The following is an 18,289-nucleotide window of genomic DNA, read 5'->3' as shown; positions in this document are numbered from 1 at the left end:
AAGTCTGTAATTCTTCATAATCAAGGGTTTAAGACAACTGTGGTCTCAAAGTGGAATCAAAGACTCACGAGTTCTTTGCAAGAACTGTCTGGCTAATAGAAAAGAGCAGTAGGGGACTTAATAAAGAACTGTATTTACACCAAACGAAGGTCAGATAACAGAGCAAAGATGTTTCTGTAGCAGTTTGGCAAGAGAAAAAAGGTAAGAAAACTTGGGATCCAGCAGCACACCATAGTAGAGACACGGCAAAAAAGGGGGGGAAAGCCAAAAGGAGACGACACCAAATTTACATTTCAAGCAGATTAAATAAAACATCCTCAATTCTAAATTATTTTACATTTTAATTACTCTGTAGTTGAATGTAATTTACTTTATAATTTTATAAAGGCCCAAGAGTGTAAGTTTATACATTTGCATTAGTACAGTTTTATGCATTAAACAATGTTTTAACAAAAATAATTCAAAACAATACCGAGTCTACAAGTACTATGTTTCTCCTTAAAGTCCATACATTACTCAAGATTAAGAAATCTAGGCATTTAGGTATTTTACTTTTCTTGTGTACTCAACTATTTTCACTTGAGTATTCCAAGTGAAGAAAAATCTATCACCCACTTTAAATTATCTGGAGTTTTTAAAATTATAGCAATAGAAAGATAATTTATGATAAGCCGAACATCTGACAATCATTACTTGGCCAATGTGGCTTGAAAAGGAGTAAAACAATAACACACTTCTTTGTCAGTTATCAATTTACTTTTTTTCCTCTATCAAAGGCTGCTAAACTACAATTCATCCCACCCTTGTATAATAACGCGTTTACAATTACCGTGCTTGTTGATTGTAAAAGGAGTCGTCTTTGGACCCCCAAAAATGACATTAATTATCGTAACAAATTTTACTATATTTTAATATGAGGATATCCTGCTAAAAAATCTCGTATTATATTGTAAATTTTCCAGGTTACTTTGTTATCTACTGTTTTTTTAAAAGCAATTATATTACATGAAGAATATACACTCAATTGTTAACAGTGCTTCTTTATAATCTTTGCACAAAGTATTTTGAAAAATTATCCAACTACTGCACTGAACAAACTAGTTTTTACTTTCAACTCAGTAATCTGCTTCTTTACTGACCACAGGTTTCTCATTACTATTGGATTCTTAGTGCCAACTATTAGTCTTCTTTTGGGGGTAAAATATTAACTTCACTTTTGTATAATTCCTTGGCTGTAAAAACTTCCAGATAAACAGCTGCTCATTATTGAACCAGGACAAGATAAAAGAATTCACACAAGTCTACATTCAGCAGCCAATGGATCACTGAATGAACCTTACGTGTTATTTGGTTATTCATTTTAGAAAGAATGATTCCTGGAACCTTTTTAAGTTAAGAAAGTGAGATCTATCTGGCTTTGATCGTTGATTTCCTAATGAACTTGCAAAACTTGTGGGTCAGTCTTACAGACCAAACCTCTTCACATCCACTGGTTTTTTTAATCATGTACTCACTCCATGAGTTTCCAAAACTCCCTTATTCCACAAAATGATGGTTTTGACGTCATTTCTGTATCACCAAATACCTTCAAATTTTTCTCTCAGAAAATGCATATGGCATATCTTTTATTTTCAATGTTCCACTATACTTTTAAAATAACATTTTCAGTGTGAACTATGGTAAGATTTCCATCCACTCTTAATATAACTTCTATAAGGCATATTAACTTTAGCATAGAAGATATTTTATTTCCATACATTTCCTGCTTTTTAGTAAACACAGTACTGGTGGGAATTAACTGCCAATGCTCCTATCAATTCTGTAATACACTGCATCCATTCCTTTTTATAATGTTTCTGTTTTATATACAAAATACATATACCTTCCAGAACTATGAGAATTGGAATCTTTTTGTGAAAAAAACCAAAAATCAATCAAGTTGATACTGGAAAATTACATTGATACTTATCAGAAAAGTAAAATCAGTGCCTTTTAAATCCTTCCCAGCAATGAACAATACTATGATTCTACACACAGGTCTAAAAACTGTATTTTTAAAATGAAATCGGGGGAGGGGGATATCTTAAATACCTATCAAATCCCATTATTCATTACACTAGACTTTATCATTAGTACTTATATTCTTTAAACTGTATGCAAGAACACAGTCATGTGTTCATTAAACGGGTTAACACAGTTCTGACCAAAGTCTGCAATTCCATGATGCACCTACCATAACCACCCAAAGCGATACATACACATCAAATCTATTAAGGATAATGCACTAATATTTTCCATCTGTCTCCTCTAAATTTTCAAAACAATATTAATTTCACACGTATTTATCAATAAATAAATATATATAGGGAAATATTTAAATCAATGAATTGACATTAATCCAGACTAATTAACCACCTGTGAATAAAACTAATGTATTCTCCAAGCACTTACTCAAATTGAAGTGTGATAAATTCTTTTAAAAGGATAATTTGAAATTATGAATTTCTTCTGTATTACACCCAAAAACCTCAAATGTCATTATCCTTACAAATGTTCCAAAATTCTGAAAACACTTAACCCATAACAAATGTCATCACTTAAAAATAATAGAAAAAATATGTTAAAACCAGCAATTCTGAAAATTTGTCCTAAAACCATTAAAGCATAACATTGACCTAATAGGACAAGAATTTCATTTTTGTAATCTTTATTAAATTTGTTGATTATCCCCTAGTGTTGCAACTGCTAGCCTTTTAAACAAATTTCGAAGGCAATTTTACAGTTCACTCAATACCATAAACTCCTATAACCTTAGCCACTTTAGAAAACAAAGGAAAAATTGCTTCAAAAACACGGTCTTAGAAATGTTACTATAATTAAGAGCAGCTCTATATTAGCTCCTTCTATAATCAACCAGTGTGTTTTAGATTGCCATGTATATCTTGATTGTGACATGCAAAATGGATTCTGCTTTAGAAACTGTTTAACTGGCATGCAGATTTCTGCAGATATCCATAGTCCCAAAAACAAAACAGGAAAAAAACACCCTCAGGCCGACTCAGACAACATATACTTGGGGAAGAACCCTTCACAATAGTGGATATGGGAAAAGGAAAGAGGACAAGAAATCAAGGTACCCAGATTCTCAGCCCACCAATATAATTTAACATTCAAATGGTTATTAGCTACACTGTATGACAAGACACATTTCCAAAGTGGAAAAAAACGTTGTTAGACTGATTTAGACTACCAGTCATGGTCTTACATACAAGGTCACTGTAACTCAGGTTAATCCTCAACCATTTAAAATTTTTAAGAATGTAGTCCAAGATAATAATTCATTTCAAACCTACTTTGATAAATCACACATGCACTAATTTGTGGGTATATAATTTCTATGTGTCATCTGAAAGCATTTTAAACATCTTTGATAATTAGAAACAGCCATGTTGAAATTAGTAAATTTAGACAAACTGTCACTAACTTTCATGTATTATTAACCAAGAAAAAGTAGCTCAGAGCTTTAACTGTGAATGACTTGATAAAAACATGTCAGGGCATCTTTGAGAAATTTGTCCTTGTTACCTGACCACCTTTCTATTTTCTTCAAGGAATTCATAAGAAAAGAGCATTTTTAACAAAGCAGTATACCCAGTGCTTTGAAATGAAAAACACTGAGTCATTTTGGTAAAGGCAGAACATAAATGAGCTTTCAATTAAGAATTACTATTTGCCAAAGTGGAGGTTAAGTGAAATTGGATAAAATTAATCCCAATTACTAAGTATCAGAAGCACTGGGGGAAGAAATGTCACAGAAAAAAAGAGTAATAAAGAAAAAATGGAATGTGTATCTGGATAATTTGTAATTTATAATTCTATAAGAATTGCTAGAATTCAAACACTTTTAAATAATATTTCTGGTAAACTAAAATTCAAAATATAATACCTGGGATTCCTCTTTCTCCAGAGAAGAAATTAAACTAATTAATTTGTTCTCTGAAATACTCTGCAAATTCCAATTCGCAAGAAGTATACAAAATAGGATAATAATAAAAGGTGTTTATAGATGAATAGCTACCGTAATTCCAATTTTTTCTACCTCAGCAAGGTACTGTACATATACCACATCAATGTAATAGAAATGGCACAGTTTCTGAGGACACGTTCCACATTTTATTTACATTTTAAGACTAACTTTAATCTCAAAATCACATATCCATACACCTATTTCCTTTTTGTTGATTTCACTTAAATGCATGGTTTGTCAAACAAAGACTGTAAACAAATATTTACCATGTCTGTTACATGTAACACACAGGAACGGCTTTTAACAGAAATTCATCGACCTCCCCCACAACATTTTTTATTATAAATACAGGTATCAAAACAATCTTGAACATATTTTTGATACTACTAGTAGTCAGCACCCACACCGCTTCAAAAATTAACACAATTTGTGACAATATTCATTGTACCTGCTACTTTAGACAATTTCAACTGAAGCTCTTTCACTAAGCAAGATGGATAAAGCATGCCATTTCTGTTTTTCCTTCTTGAGATTTTACTTTTCAGAAACACACATGCTTCCACAGCATCTGCCTCTTCTCTCCATGTTTTCATCTTGTAAACCTGAATTCTATTTTGAGTACTCCAGGTTTATGCTTAAATGATAGTGCCTTAACAAGAGAAAAAAAATTGTGCTGCATTTTTCCTCCTGTAACCTGAAAACATAATGGTGTACATATATTAAATATATTCTTACAAATGTCCAGGTCATGTTTACCAGCTGGAATTCTTTTACTTAATGTGTGGGTATTTTGCATTGTGATATTTAATCAAGACATTAACATGAGTAGAAGGTTGTTGATTTAAGACAAGTTTGAGAACCACTAAAATTAATTGTTGTATGTTTGTCCTTCTGGTGGCTGTGGAAGCTTCATATTTTCTTTGGACATCATTAGACGTCTTAGCTCTTGAAGTACAACTTTAATGCTATATGAATTTTGCCATTTTGCTAACACTGGTATGCTCCGTGCATCCACCTGAAATGGAGGGAAAAAAGCAAAATTAACTACAGTTTAAAGTACTATGGCACCAATTTATTAAACATACCTTAATGAGAAGCAGTGCCTTTAAAATTCATAGCCTGGCTCTACTTTCACAAAAGAGAACATTATAAAGCTACAGGTTCATATCATACTTAGGAAAAATAGTGCTTCTGTAACAGATATTTCCTAAAAATGTGTGTCTTGTGTGTATGTGTGCTTTTCTATATCACAATAAACATGTAGTGAACTTTGGACATCAGAAATAAACGTTACATTAAATAACTACGTTGTAAACATATTTGCCAATTGCTTCTTGATGAGGTAAGGTCTGAAAGGTTCCTCTCCATTTCCAATGCCACTACCCAGAATATGGGCAATTATCTTCACTGAGGTTTAGGAAAAAGCTGTGAACCTGACTTGTGCTTTTCAACTTTTCTTACCAGTGTTTTCTCTGCAGCACAATACTGAACAAACCTTCCATTGTAGAAGATGGATAGAATGGGACTGACTGACATCTTATTCCCAGATAACTGACATCATTTGACCTGTTTGGCAGTTCCCGGAAAACCCCACTCACAGGGTTTTTCTTTATCTGACCTCAAAATTCACCACTGAGTACTGCTTATTCCTCCTCCCACCCACATCCATACCTACCCCAGGCATTTGTCAAAAATAATCAGTGTCAATTGTTTTAACATCTCTGCTGCCTGAGTAGACAATACAAACAGGAAGTTGATCAAAATATTTCAGAGGAAAAATTGGGAAATGAGATGTCCACAGGGACTTTGAAAAGTTCCAACATATCCCTGAGAATCTAGAAGACCACACATGTACAGGGTTGTGCACAGGGTTGTGGCTGACCCTAACACATAAAAAAGATTACAACCAAGTGGGATTTATCCCAGAACGGCAAGTTTGGCTCAAGATTTTAAAAGTCAGTCAATATAATACACCATATATTAATAGAGAACAAAAACCGTAATTATTTCAATAAACACAAAAAGGCATTTGACAAAAATCCAACAACTTTTCATGATAAAAAAAACACTTCACAAAACCAGGAATAAAAGGGAACTTCCTCAGCCTGAAAAAGGGCATCTATAAAAGCCTACAGCTATTTTCATACTTAATCATCACTGCTACTCAACATGGCACTGGAGGTTCCAGCCAGGCAATCAGACAAGAAAATGAAATAAGAGGCATCAGACTACAAAGAATGAATAGATCAATCTCCATCTGCAGATGGCATGATCTTATATAGAGAAAATCCTAAGGTATCCATTAAAAAAACTAGCAGAGCTAATAAATAAAGCTGCAAGATACAGAATCAATTTATAAAAACCATGTCAATATACTTGCAATAAACAATCTAAAAATAAAATTAAGAAAACAATGCCATTTACAATTGGATAAGAATAAAATGCACAGGTATAAATTTAGCAAAAGAAGTGTAGGCCTGATATAAGGAAAACTATAAAATATTGTTGAAAACTTAGACCTGAATAAATGGAAAGACCTCCCCTATCCATGGATCAGAAGACCTAATATTGCTAGGATGACAATACTTCCTCAAAGTGGTCTACAGATGTAATAAAGTCCCTACCAAAATTTCAACTGCCTGGCATTTTTTGTTTTGTGTTTTTGTAGAAACGAACAAGGTTATCCTAAAATTTATATGGATACAAGGAACAAAGAAGAGCCAAAATATTATGAAAAACAACAAAGTTTTTCCAATTTTAAAACTTACTACAATGGTACAGTTATCAAGAAGGATGGTTCTGACATAAGGAACAACATTGGACCAATGGACTACAACTAAGAGCAGAAAAGTAAATCCATGCATATATGGACAACTAACCTTTTGACAAAGGTGCCAGAGAAACATACACAATGGGAAAAGGATAGTCCCTTCAATAAATGTTATTGGGATAACTGGATATCCATAAGCAAAGGAATGAAGCTGAGCCCTTAATTCACATCATACATGAAGACTAACTCAAAATAGATCATAGATCTAACTTAAGAGCTTAAGTAATTTAAAAAAAAAACTCTCAGAAGAAAACAGGAGTAAATCTTCATGACATGGGATTTGGAAATGGTTTCTTAAATATCTTATGCCTAGAGGGCATTCAACAAAAGAAAAAGTAGATAAATTGGCTATACCAAAACTTAAAATTTTTCATTGCAAACCACACCCTCAAGAAAGCATAGACAACCCACAGAATGGGAAAAAAATTCTTGCAAATCATATATTTGATGATGTGTTCCTGTTCTGTATAAAGAACTCTTACAACTCAATAATAAAAAGCCAAATATCTCTCAATATACACTGTTGGAAAGAATGCAAAATGTTATGTTCACTTTGAAAAACAGTGTGGCTATACCTCAAAAAGTTAAACATATAGTCAGTCACCATATGATCCAGCAATTCCATTCCTAGGTATACACCCAAGAGAAATGAAAATATTTGCCCATACAACCTTTGTACACAAATGTTCACAGTAGCAATATCCATGACAGCCAAAAAAGCAGAAAAACCCCAAATGTCTATCAGGTGATGAATGGATAAACAAAATGTGATATATCCATATAATGGAATTATTATTCAGCAATCAAAAGCAATAAAGTACTGATATATGCTACAACATTGATGAACCTTGAAAATACTATGTTCAGCTAAAGAAGCTAGTTACAAAAAAGCACATACAATATGACTCCATTTATATGAAAGTCCAGAACAGGCAAATCAATAAAAACAGAAAGATCAGCAGTTGTTTAGGGCATGGGAAGGTGGGATAAAAAGTGACAATTAAACTAACGGGTGTGGGGTTTCCTTTGAGAGGGACAAAAATGTTCTAAAACTGGATTGTGGTAATGGGTCCACAAACCTGTGAATACTAACAAACACTGAATTATATGCACTTTGAATGAACTGTACGGTATGCAAATTGTATCACAATAAACTGCTTAAAATAGAGGAGAAAGATAATTTTTAAATAATTCTCTTGTAAGTAACTGAAATGATAAGAAGAATATTATAACGTTAAGATGTAAAGTGCTTACTCTGATGCTTTAACTTATGGAGTAGCAAGCCCCTTAGCTTATTTTAAGTAGACTCCATTAAGTAGACTCTTATTTTAAGTAAACTCTTGTAAACAAGAGTTTACAAGTAGAGAAAATATCAAGCTCTTTTCAAATAAAAAACAAACACTTCCAGCTGTAAAGTTACATGATAGTTAAATAAACGTAAGTGATTGCAAATCCTGTGAACTACCAACGGAGTACACACACACACACACACACACACACACACACACACAAAGGGGGGGGAGATGAAGAGAGAGGAGGGAGAAAAGAGCATGGGAAAATAAATATCGTATCAGAACAAATCTGCCTCTTATCATTCTATAATATACAATAACCTCCAAAACTTGAGACCTCACAGCATAAAGAACTATAATTTACACTTTACAGTGCTAACCACCCACAGGGAATAAGTCTGTCCTATATTAAATAAATATAAACCAAAATTACTAAAGCAACACCCATAATTCACCAGGTACTTAAATAACCTCAAAATATATAAAATTATCCTGGCATATCATCACGAACAGTCAATGTGAGATTACAGCTATGTTACTTACTAGTTATGAAAGTAATACTTTAAATTCTTAAATATCGATCAAGAGAAAAACTGATGTCCAGTGTATTCACCCTACCTCTAACCCTCTACACACTCATCTACACTCTCATAATTAAAATCAGTATTTCTTTTTCTGATTTCAAATCCCCATTCCAGATTGACAACATGAAGTGTTAGTGAGAATGTATGGTCACAGGGTACTGTTACACACAGCTAGCAAGACAGACATGGATACAGTTCTGTGGAGAGTAAGCTGACAATATTTAATCAAGGTGAAGGCAAGCCCCACACCTCAGCAGACATTCCACTTCTAGGTGAATGCCCTGGAGCAGTGCTACTCAAAGTATGTTCCATGGAATGATGCCAGGCCTTGAATTAATTTTCTGCTGGTGCAGCACAAGATAAACACAGAAATTGCAAGTGTTTGAAGAGTTCTATGATAATTTGACAGAGATATTTTTATTTAAAAAATCCAAGCTTGTATTTTATCCTTTTCATTTCATTTTCTTAGTAATTTTTATTGTATCTTACAAAGGTACTGATCTATCACATATTGGAACCAACAAACCAAGCAACCAACACCCAAATCTTGAGAAGCACTGCCTTAGGGTAAAAGAATACATGAATACAAGAATGTCCACAGTAGCAATCTTTTCAGTGAAAACTGAAAACAGTCTAAATGCCCAGCAAGTGAAACAACGAAAAAGAACAATCTAATTTAAATAACTCAACATGGGTGAAGCTCAAAAATCACTGGCAAAAGTGATACAATACAGAAGTATATACACACATACATAGTAGAAGCACAATGATCATGCTCAGTAACGATAAACACAAATTCAAGATGAGACGACCTCTAAGGAAAGTGAAGGGGAAACTGGGGAAAGGTACACAGAGTTAACTATTTATAATATAGTCTTTCTTTAAAAAAATAAAAATAAAAATAAGGGCTATTACAAATAAGACCAACATGTTAAAATTTGACAAGGGAAAATGGAGGATGTTGGTTATATCATTTTCTAAAACTTGTCTATATGTTAAAAATATTTCTTTTAAAAAACACCAAAAATGAGGGCGCCTAGATGGCTCAGTTGGTGAAGCATCTGCCTTCCGCTCAGGTCATGATCCTGGGTTCCTGGGATCCAGCCTGCAACGGGCTTCCTGCTCAGCAGGGAATCTCTTTCTCCCTCTCCCTCTGCCCCACCCCCTGCTTGTGCGCGTGCGCGCGCTCTCTCTCTCTCTCAAATAACAGACACTAAAAATGAGTATGCTGTTGTTCTAGGGTGGACTGTTCTGTATATATCTATGAGGAGCATCTGGTCCTGTGTGTCATTCAAAGCTCTTGTTTCTCTGATGACTTTCTGCTTAGATGATCTACCTATTGCTGAGAGTGGAGTGTTGAGGTCCCCTACTATTAACATGTTTTTATCTATATGTCTCTTTATTCTGGTTAACAGTTGGCTTATGTAGTAGGCTGCTCCCGTGGGGTGCATAGATATTTATAGTTGTTAGATCCTCTTGTTGGATACACCCTTTAAGAATAATATAGTGTCCTTCTGTATCTCTAACTACAGTCTTTAGCTCAAAATCTAATTTGTCTGAAATGAGAATTGCTACCCCAGATTTCTTTTGAGGTCTGTTGGCATGAAAAATGGTTCTCCATCCCTTCACTTTCAGTCTGGATGTATCTTTAGGTTCAAAATGAATCTCTTGTAGACAGCAAATGGACGGGTCATGTCTTTTTATCCAGTCTGCAACCCTGTTGCATTTATGGGAGCATTAAGGCCATTCATATTGAGAGTGATTATTGAGAGATACGATTTTAATGTCATCATGTTGCCTGTGAAGTCCTTGTTTCTATGGATTGCCTCTGTAAATTTCTGTTCCATATCACTCTTGGGGTCTTTCCCCTTTTATAGAATCCCCCCCCCTTGATATTTCTTGTAGGGCTGGCTTGGTGGTCACATATTCTTTCAGTTTCTGCCGGTCTTGGAAGCTCCTTGTCTCTCCATCTATTCTGAATGACAGCCTTGCTGGATGAAGTATCCTTGGTTGCATGTTCTTCTCATTTAGTACCCTGAATATGTCTTGTCAGCCCTTTCTGGCTTGCCAGGTCTCTGCAGACAGATCTGACATTATTCTGATGTTGTTCCCTCTGTACGTAAGGAATCACTTCCCCTCACCGCTTTAAAGATTGTTTCCTTGGATCTAAGATTTGTGAATTGTACTATTATATGTCGTGCTGTTGGTCTGTTCTCATTCATCTTGGGAGGGGTCCTCTCTGCCTCTTGGACACGAATGCTTGTTTCCTTCCCCAGATTAGGGAAGTTCTCAGCTACAATTTATTCAAATACCTCTTCTAGACCTCTCTCTCTCCACCCCCTCGGGGATCCCTATAATTCTAGCATTGGAATGTTTCATTGAGTCAGTAATCTCCCGTAGCTTTTTTTCTTGAGAAAGGGAGTTTTTTCCCCATGTTCTCTTTCTTTCTTTTCTATCATCTCATCCTCTAATGCACTAATTCGTTCTTCTGCCTCGTTTACCCTGGCAGTCAGCACATCCAGTTTAGGCTGTATTTCACTCACAGAATTTTTAATTTACGCCAGACAACAGAATACTCATTCTTTCCGAATGCACATGGAACTTTCTCCAGAATAAACCATACACTGTGTCACAAAACAGGTCTCAACCAATACCAAAACACTGAGATTATTCCCTGCATGTACTCAGACCAAAATGCTTTGAACTGGAACTCAATCACAAGGAAAAAGTTGGAAGAAACTTAAACACTTGGAAACTAAGAACCATCCTGCTTAAGAATGACTGGGTAAACCAGGAAATTAAAGAGGAACTTAAGCAATTTATGGAAACAAATGAGAACGAAAACACATCAGTCCAAAACCTATGGGACACTGCAAAGTTGGTCCTAAGAGGGAAATACATAGCCATCCAAGTCTCACTCAAAAGAACAGAAAAATCTAAAACGCAGTCCTTATACTCACACCTTAAATAGCTGGAGGTGGAACAAAAGAAGAGGCCTAAGCCACACACAAAAAGACAACTGATTAAGATTAAAGCAGAGATCAATCGATTAGAAACCAGAAATACAGTAAAGCAGATCAAAACTAGAAGCTGGTTCTTTGAAAGAATTAATAAGATCAATAAGACACTGGCCAGTCTTATTCAAAAGAATAGAGAAAGGACCCAAATTAATAACATTATGAATGAAAGGGGAGAGATCACAACTAACACCAAGGAAATAGAAACAATCATTAGAAACTATTATCACAACTATATGCCAATAAACTAAGCAACCTGTTAGAAACGGATGCCTTCCTGGAAACCTATAAACTACCAAGACTGAAACAGGAAAAGATTATCTAAATAGACTGATTAACATTGAAGACATTGAAGTAGTGATCAAAAAACTCCCAAAAAACAAGGTCCAGGGCCTGGATTCCCTAGGGAATTCTACCAAACATTCAAAGAAGAAATAATACCTATTCTCCTGAAGCTGTTTCAAAAAACAGAAACAGAATGAAAACTTCCAAACTTGTTCTATGAGGCCAGCATTACCTTGACCCCCAAGCCAGGCAAAGACCCCATCAAAAAGGAGAATTACAGACCGATATCCCTGATGAACATGGATGCCAAAATTCTCAACAAAATCCTAACTAATAGGATCCAACAGTACATTAAAAGGATTACCCACCACGACCAAGTGGGATTCATCCCCGGGATGCAAGGGTGGTTCAACACTCGCAAATCGATCAGTGTGATAGATCATATCAACAAGAAAAGAGTCAAGAACCATATGATCCTCTCAATTGATGCAGAAAAAGCATTTGACAAAATACAGCATCCTTTCCTGATTAAAACCCTTCAGAGTGTAGGGATAGAGGGTACATTTCTCAATTTCATAAAAACCATCTACGAAAAGCCTACAGCGAATATCATTCTCAATGGGGAAAAGCTGGAAGCCTTTCCCTTAAGATCAGAAACACGACAAGGATGCCCACTCTCGCCATTATTATTCAACATAGTACTAGAAGTCCTTGCAACAGCAATCAGACAACAAAAAGGGATAAAAGGTATTCAAATTGGCAAAGAAGAAGTCAAACTCTCCTTCTTCGCAGGTGACATGATACTTTATATAGGGAAAACCCAAAAGACTCCACCCCCAAATTACTAGAACTCATACAACAATTCAGTAATGTGGCAGGATACAAAATCAGTGCTCAGAAATCAGTTGCATTTCTATACACGAACAATGAGACTGAAGAAAGAGAAATCAGGGAATTGATCCCATTTACAATAGTACCAAAAACCGTAAGATATCTCGGAATAAACTTAACCAGAGAGGTAAAGGATCTATACTGTAGAAACTACAGAACACTGATGAAAGACACTGAAGAAGACACAAAAAGATGGGAAAACATTCCATGCTCATGGATCGGAAGAATAAACATAGTTAAAATGTCTATGCTACCCAGAGCAATCTACACTTTCAACGCCATCCCGATCAAAACACCAATGACATTTTCAAAGTGCTTGAACAAACAATCCTAAAATTTGTGTGGATCCAGAAAAGACCCCGAATCGCCAAGGAAATGTTGAAAAAGAAAAACAAAGCAGGGGCATCACATTGCCTGATTTTAAGCTATATTACAAAGCTGTGATCATAAAGACAGCATGGTACTGGCACAAAAACAGACACACAGACCAATGGAAAAGAATACAGACTCCAGAAATAGATCCTTGGCTCTATGGTCAACTAATCTTTGACAAAGCAGGAAAAAACATCCAATGGAAAAAGGACAGTCTCTTCAATAAATGGTGCTGGAAAAACTGGACAGCTATATACAGAAAAATGAAACTTAACCACTCTCTCACACCATACACAAAAATAAACTCCAAATGGATGAAAGACCTCGATGTGAGACAGGAATCCATCAAAATCATAGAGGAGAACATAGGCTACAACCTCTTTGACATCGGCCACAGCAACTTCTTCATGACACGTCTCCAAAGGCAAGGGAAACAAAAGAAAAAATGAACTTTTGGGACTTCATCAAGATAAGAAGCTTCTGCACAGCCAAGGAAACAGTCAAAAAAAACTAAGAGGCAGCCCATGGAATGGGAGAAGATATTTGCAAATGATACTACAGGCAAAAGACTGGTATCCAAGATCCACAAAGAACTTCTCAAACTCAATAAACGAGAAACAAATAATCAAATCAAAAAATGGGCAGAAGATATGAACAGACACTTTTCCAATGATGACATACAAATGGCTAACAAACCCATGAAAAAATGTTCACAATCATTAGCCATCAGGGAAATTCAAATCAAAACCACACTGAGATACCACCTTACGCCAGTTAGAATGGCAAAAATTCACAAGGCAAGAAACAACAATTGTTGGAGAGGATGTGGAGAAAGGGGGTCCCTCCTACACTGTTGGTGGGAATGCAAGTTGGTACAGCCACTGTGGAAAACAGTGTGGAGGTCCCTTAAAAAGTTAAAAATTGAGCTACCATATGATCCAGCCATTGCACTACTGGGTATTTACCCCAAAGATACAGACGTAGTGAAGAGAAGGGCCATATGCACCCCAATGTTCATAGCAGCTCTGTCAACAATAGCTAAATTGTGGACGGAGGCAAGATGCCCTTCAGCAGATGACTGGACTAAGAAGATGTGATCCATGTATACAATGGAATATTACCCAGCTATCAAAAAGAACAATTTATCAACATTTGCAGCAACATGGACGGAACTGGAGGAAATTATGCTAAGTGAAATAAGTCAAGAAGAGAAAGACAATTATTACATGGTTTCACTCATTTATGGAACATAAGAAATAGCAGGAAGATTGTTAGGAGAAGGAAGGGAAGAATGAGGGGGGGTAAACAGAAAGGGGAATGAACCATGAGAGACTGTGGACTCTGGGAAACTGAGGGTTTTAGAGGGGCTGGAGGTGGGGGGGAATGGGCTAGCCTGGTGATGGGTATTAAGGAGGGCACATATTGCATGGAGTGCTGGGTGTTATACGCAAACAATGAATCATGGAACACTACGTCAAAAAGTAATGATGTACTGTATGGTGAATAACATAACAAACAAAAAAAACACCAAAAATGAAAACAAAGAGAAGTGGTAATAAATTTATATTAACTGTGACAAAGGAAAAAATAATCAGAGTAATAAAAGGGACAGAATTCAAATTGAAGAATCACAAAGGACTTCTCTGAGAAAGCGACATTTACACTGAGAAATGACACATCCGTAAGGATTAGCCAGAGTGGAGGAGATGTCCAGAATGGAAGAATAGACAGTGCAACAGTCCTAAAGCAAAATGAAAGGTGTGTAGGGCAGTGTGTACCCTGTGAGTCCCAATGAGCCATAGCAAAAAGCATGCACAATGCGGCTGAAGTCATTAAAGGATATTAAAGCACAGAAGTGACATGACACAATTTGTATATTAGAAAGATCCTCTGGCTCCTCGCTCTGGAAAGACTGGAGGACGTAAAAAAGCGAAATCAGAGAGACTGTTGCAAAAGACGAGATCATAGTCAACATTCATTTCTTGGCAATGTAAACATAAAAATAAGACCTGATTCAAGCTACATTTTCAAGAAAGACTGACAGGACTTAATGGGAGATGGGCAAAGGAAGAAAAGCAGAGAGCGAGAGAGACAAAATGTGAAAAAGCAGATAAGATACCCATGAGATCAGATAAACTTGTTAGAGGTGTGCCTGAAATTTAATCCTGAATTACCTAGTTCCCACAACAATGCAGAACTCACCATTAATTACTGAATTTACAGAGTCTATAATATGAAACCAGCATTTGAGAAGAACAGCTACTCCTGGTAGAGAAATTTAATAAAAATATCTTCCTCATAAAGGCAATGCTGTGTGTCACAAAAGAAATTCCCTAAACAATATTCTTCCTATAAATTCAAAATGTTTTATCATCTTGCTTCTATAGCATCTCTTAATATTACCTGACACAGAAACTGTTAAGAATGCACACTGTAATTTCTAGAATAACCACTGAAAAACAGGAACAGAATTTAAAAAGTTGAGAACAACCATTTCAAAAGTAGACAAGAAAAAAAACATGGAAAAACAGAAACCACAAAATAAATTTATTAAACCTAAATGTATTAATATATTGCATATTAAATAAACTAAATGTTCCCAGTAAATTACAAAGATTGACAGACTGACAGGAAGGACTCTCAGAACCCAGCTTTTAGCTGGCATGCACCAGGTAGGGAGGTTGGGAAGTGACCCAGCATGTCTGGAACTGAGATTTCCAATGATCTGTGCACCTTCTTCCTATCAGGGTCATGCTTTCATCCAGTGTATCCAGCAGGAAGGCACCAGCCATTCCAGGGTCTAGCTGTGGGCCTGCACATTTGACTGAGGCTGGCGGCTAGGGGGCTAGCTCTAGGTCCAGGGCTCGATTCGTAGCCAGAGGGAATTACAAATGTGGAACAGATGAAATATGGAATATACCCTATCATGTTGGAATAGAACTGAAGGTACTGGTATAAACTCATGGCTTTTTTGTTTTTGTTTGTTGTTTTCATTTATTTGTCAGAGAGAAAGAGCACGGGAGCAGTGGAGAGGAGGCAGAGAGAGGGAGAAGCAGACTCCCCGCTGAGCAAGAAGCCCGATGTGAGACTCATGTGAGCCGATGGCAGACACTTAACTGACTGAGTGACCCAGGTGTCCCATCAACTCATGGTTTTTAATAGATGAAATATTAAGGTAGGTATATAGGTAGATAGGAAGAAAAGAAGGAGGAAGGATAGTTAGACACATGTGATACATTGGGTAAAATTTTTAAAAAATAAGAGTATAAAAGAAAATTTTCAAGATGTTAATTACCATTGGTGAGGAAAAGGAACACAGGGATGGGATGAGGAGGAGCACACAAGAAGTTAAGGTTATTGATAACATTCTATTTCCTAAGATGATGTTCATTTTATTATTATGTTGTTGTTGTTACACACCCTAACGTGTATTTTGCATGTGAGTGTGCCCTCAACATGGCATTTCAAGAGCTGGGATTTAAAAGTCTTAACATGAGGAGCGCCTGAGTGGCCCGCATCACATCGGGCTCCCTGCTCAGCAGGGAGTCTGTATCTCCCTCTCCCCCTCCTCCTGCTTGTGCTTGCTCTCTCTCTGTCAAATAAATAAATTCTTTAAAAAAAAAAAGTCTTAACATGAACCTTAACCTACTCATACTGACTGAAACTCAGCCTTCCCTATGTGAATCTGGTAAAGCACGTCATTTTGGTTTACTTGCTTTCAACAGACAACAATGTTCAACCTGTTTCTTCTAATACAGACATACTTTTCCTCAAAGAAAAGCCTCCTCTTTACGAATACTCAATCTTTTAATCTCACCAAATGTACTTTACCCTTAAAGAAAAGTAATGTTCAAAGAGAATAACGGTCATCTTTTGACACCAAATAAGGATTCAACTAAAATATGACTACTGAAGCAATTAATAAAACCCAAAGAAAACTGTTGTCATCACATCTATCTAGGCTGATATAAAGGTTTTTTAAGGATAGGTTGATTTATAAAACAACATAAGATTGATTTCTTTTAGAGTTCCAGCTAAACAAAGGTCCTTTTCTAATTTCAACTTTCTCCTGACTATATATTATTCATTATATAAGAATAAAATTACTATTTTAACTTACCATTCCACTGGAATTATTAATTCCATTCATATTAATTTTGGTTACAAATCTAACTGATGGAGGAGCTTCTGGGTATTTAGGTCCGCATTCTACTTTCAGGCTATATATTCTGTTTTCATAATTTGTCTGGAAGGCAAAAAATAATAATAGTAATAATAATAATAATATTCAAGTACTAATACAGAGAAGAAGTACAATATGAATATATTTGATATTACTTTATGATCAAGAATTTACTTTTCTACATCCAAATTTATCTGACTTAATATGGTCAGAAAAAAATGGAGCAAGCATACTTAAAAATCAAGATTTTATAATACTAAAATAATTCTACCAAGTAATATCAAGACAATCAGAACTTGCTTTTTGTGGTACAAACAATGCCTATAACAAAATTAAAAAGGGAAAACAAACAAAACAAATTCAGATTTTACTAAAAAGTTTACATTATGGGGGGGGGAGGGACTACTTGACTTGTGCCACACATATATAAAGGTTCCCATTTGTCCAGAACAATTCTATCTATTTCTACTGTCCCAGTATTAATTATTAACAATACTTCTTCACTCACAAAAGGGTCTGGCTGGACAATAAATTACACGGTCACTCCATTTACACGGCAATCAAAAACTTCTAGCCAAAGGGAAAACAGCATATTATAGCATCTTACTGCAATAAAACAATTATTTCATGCCTCTTATTATATTTATATTACTTCACTAACTTTGTGATTCATTAAATTCCATTTTCATAGATATGACAGCAAACTTTATGTCTCCTTATCATTTTAAAATAGTTTTTTAATCGAGAAGTTGAATATCACCATATTATAAAACAATTGTTTTAAAGCTACCAAACTAAAATACTTCCA

The 18,289-nt window shown here is 35.5% G+C and overlaps 1 protein-coding gene across 2 annotated transcripts in view; it reads right to left on the bottom strand.

The window, feature by feature from the left end:
* Positions 1-321: 321 nt before the first annotated feature.
* UBE2V2 (ubiquitin conjugating enzyme E2 V2) overlaps positions 322-18,289 on the bottom strand; it is a 52,387-nt gene continuing 34,419 nt past the window's right edge. Inside the window, exons 3-4 of one of the 2 annotated variants that reach the window (XM_026516496.4) lie at positions 17,419-17,544; positions 322-5,042 (exon numbers count right to left, since the gene is read on the bottom strand). In XM_026516496.4, coding sequence (XP_026372281.1) covers positions 4,896-5,042; positions 17,419-17,544 — 273 coding nt within the window. In that variant the 3' untranslated portion in view covers positions 322-4,895. The remainder of the gene's footprint in view (positions 5,043-17,418; positions 17,545-18,289) is intronic. The other variant, XM_057307788.1, reaches the window with a different exon arrangement.

This window comes from Ursus arctos, unplaced genomic scaffold (genome assembly GCF_023065955.2).
Source record: "Ursus arctos isolate Adak ecotype North America unplaced genomic scaffold, UrsArc2.0 scaffold_6, whole genome shotgun sequence".
Classification (NCBI taxonomy): domain Eukaryota; kingdom Metazoa; phylum Chordata; class Mammalia; order Carnivora; family Ursidae; genus Ursus; species Ursus arctos.
Note: the sequence above shows the minus strand (reverse complement) of the source record. Positions and strands in the feature narration are given on the sequence as shown.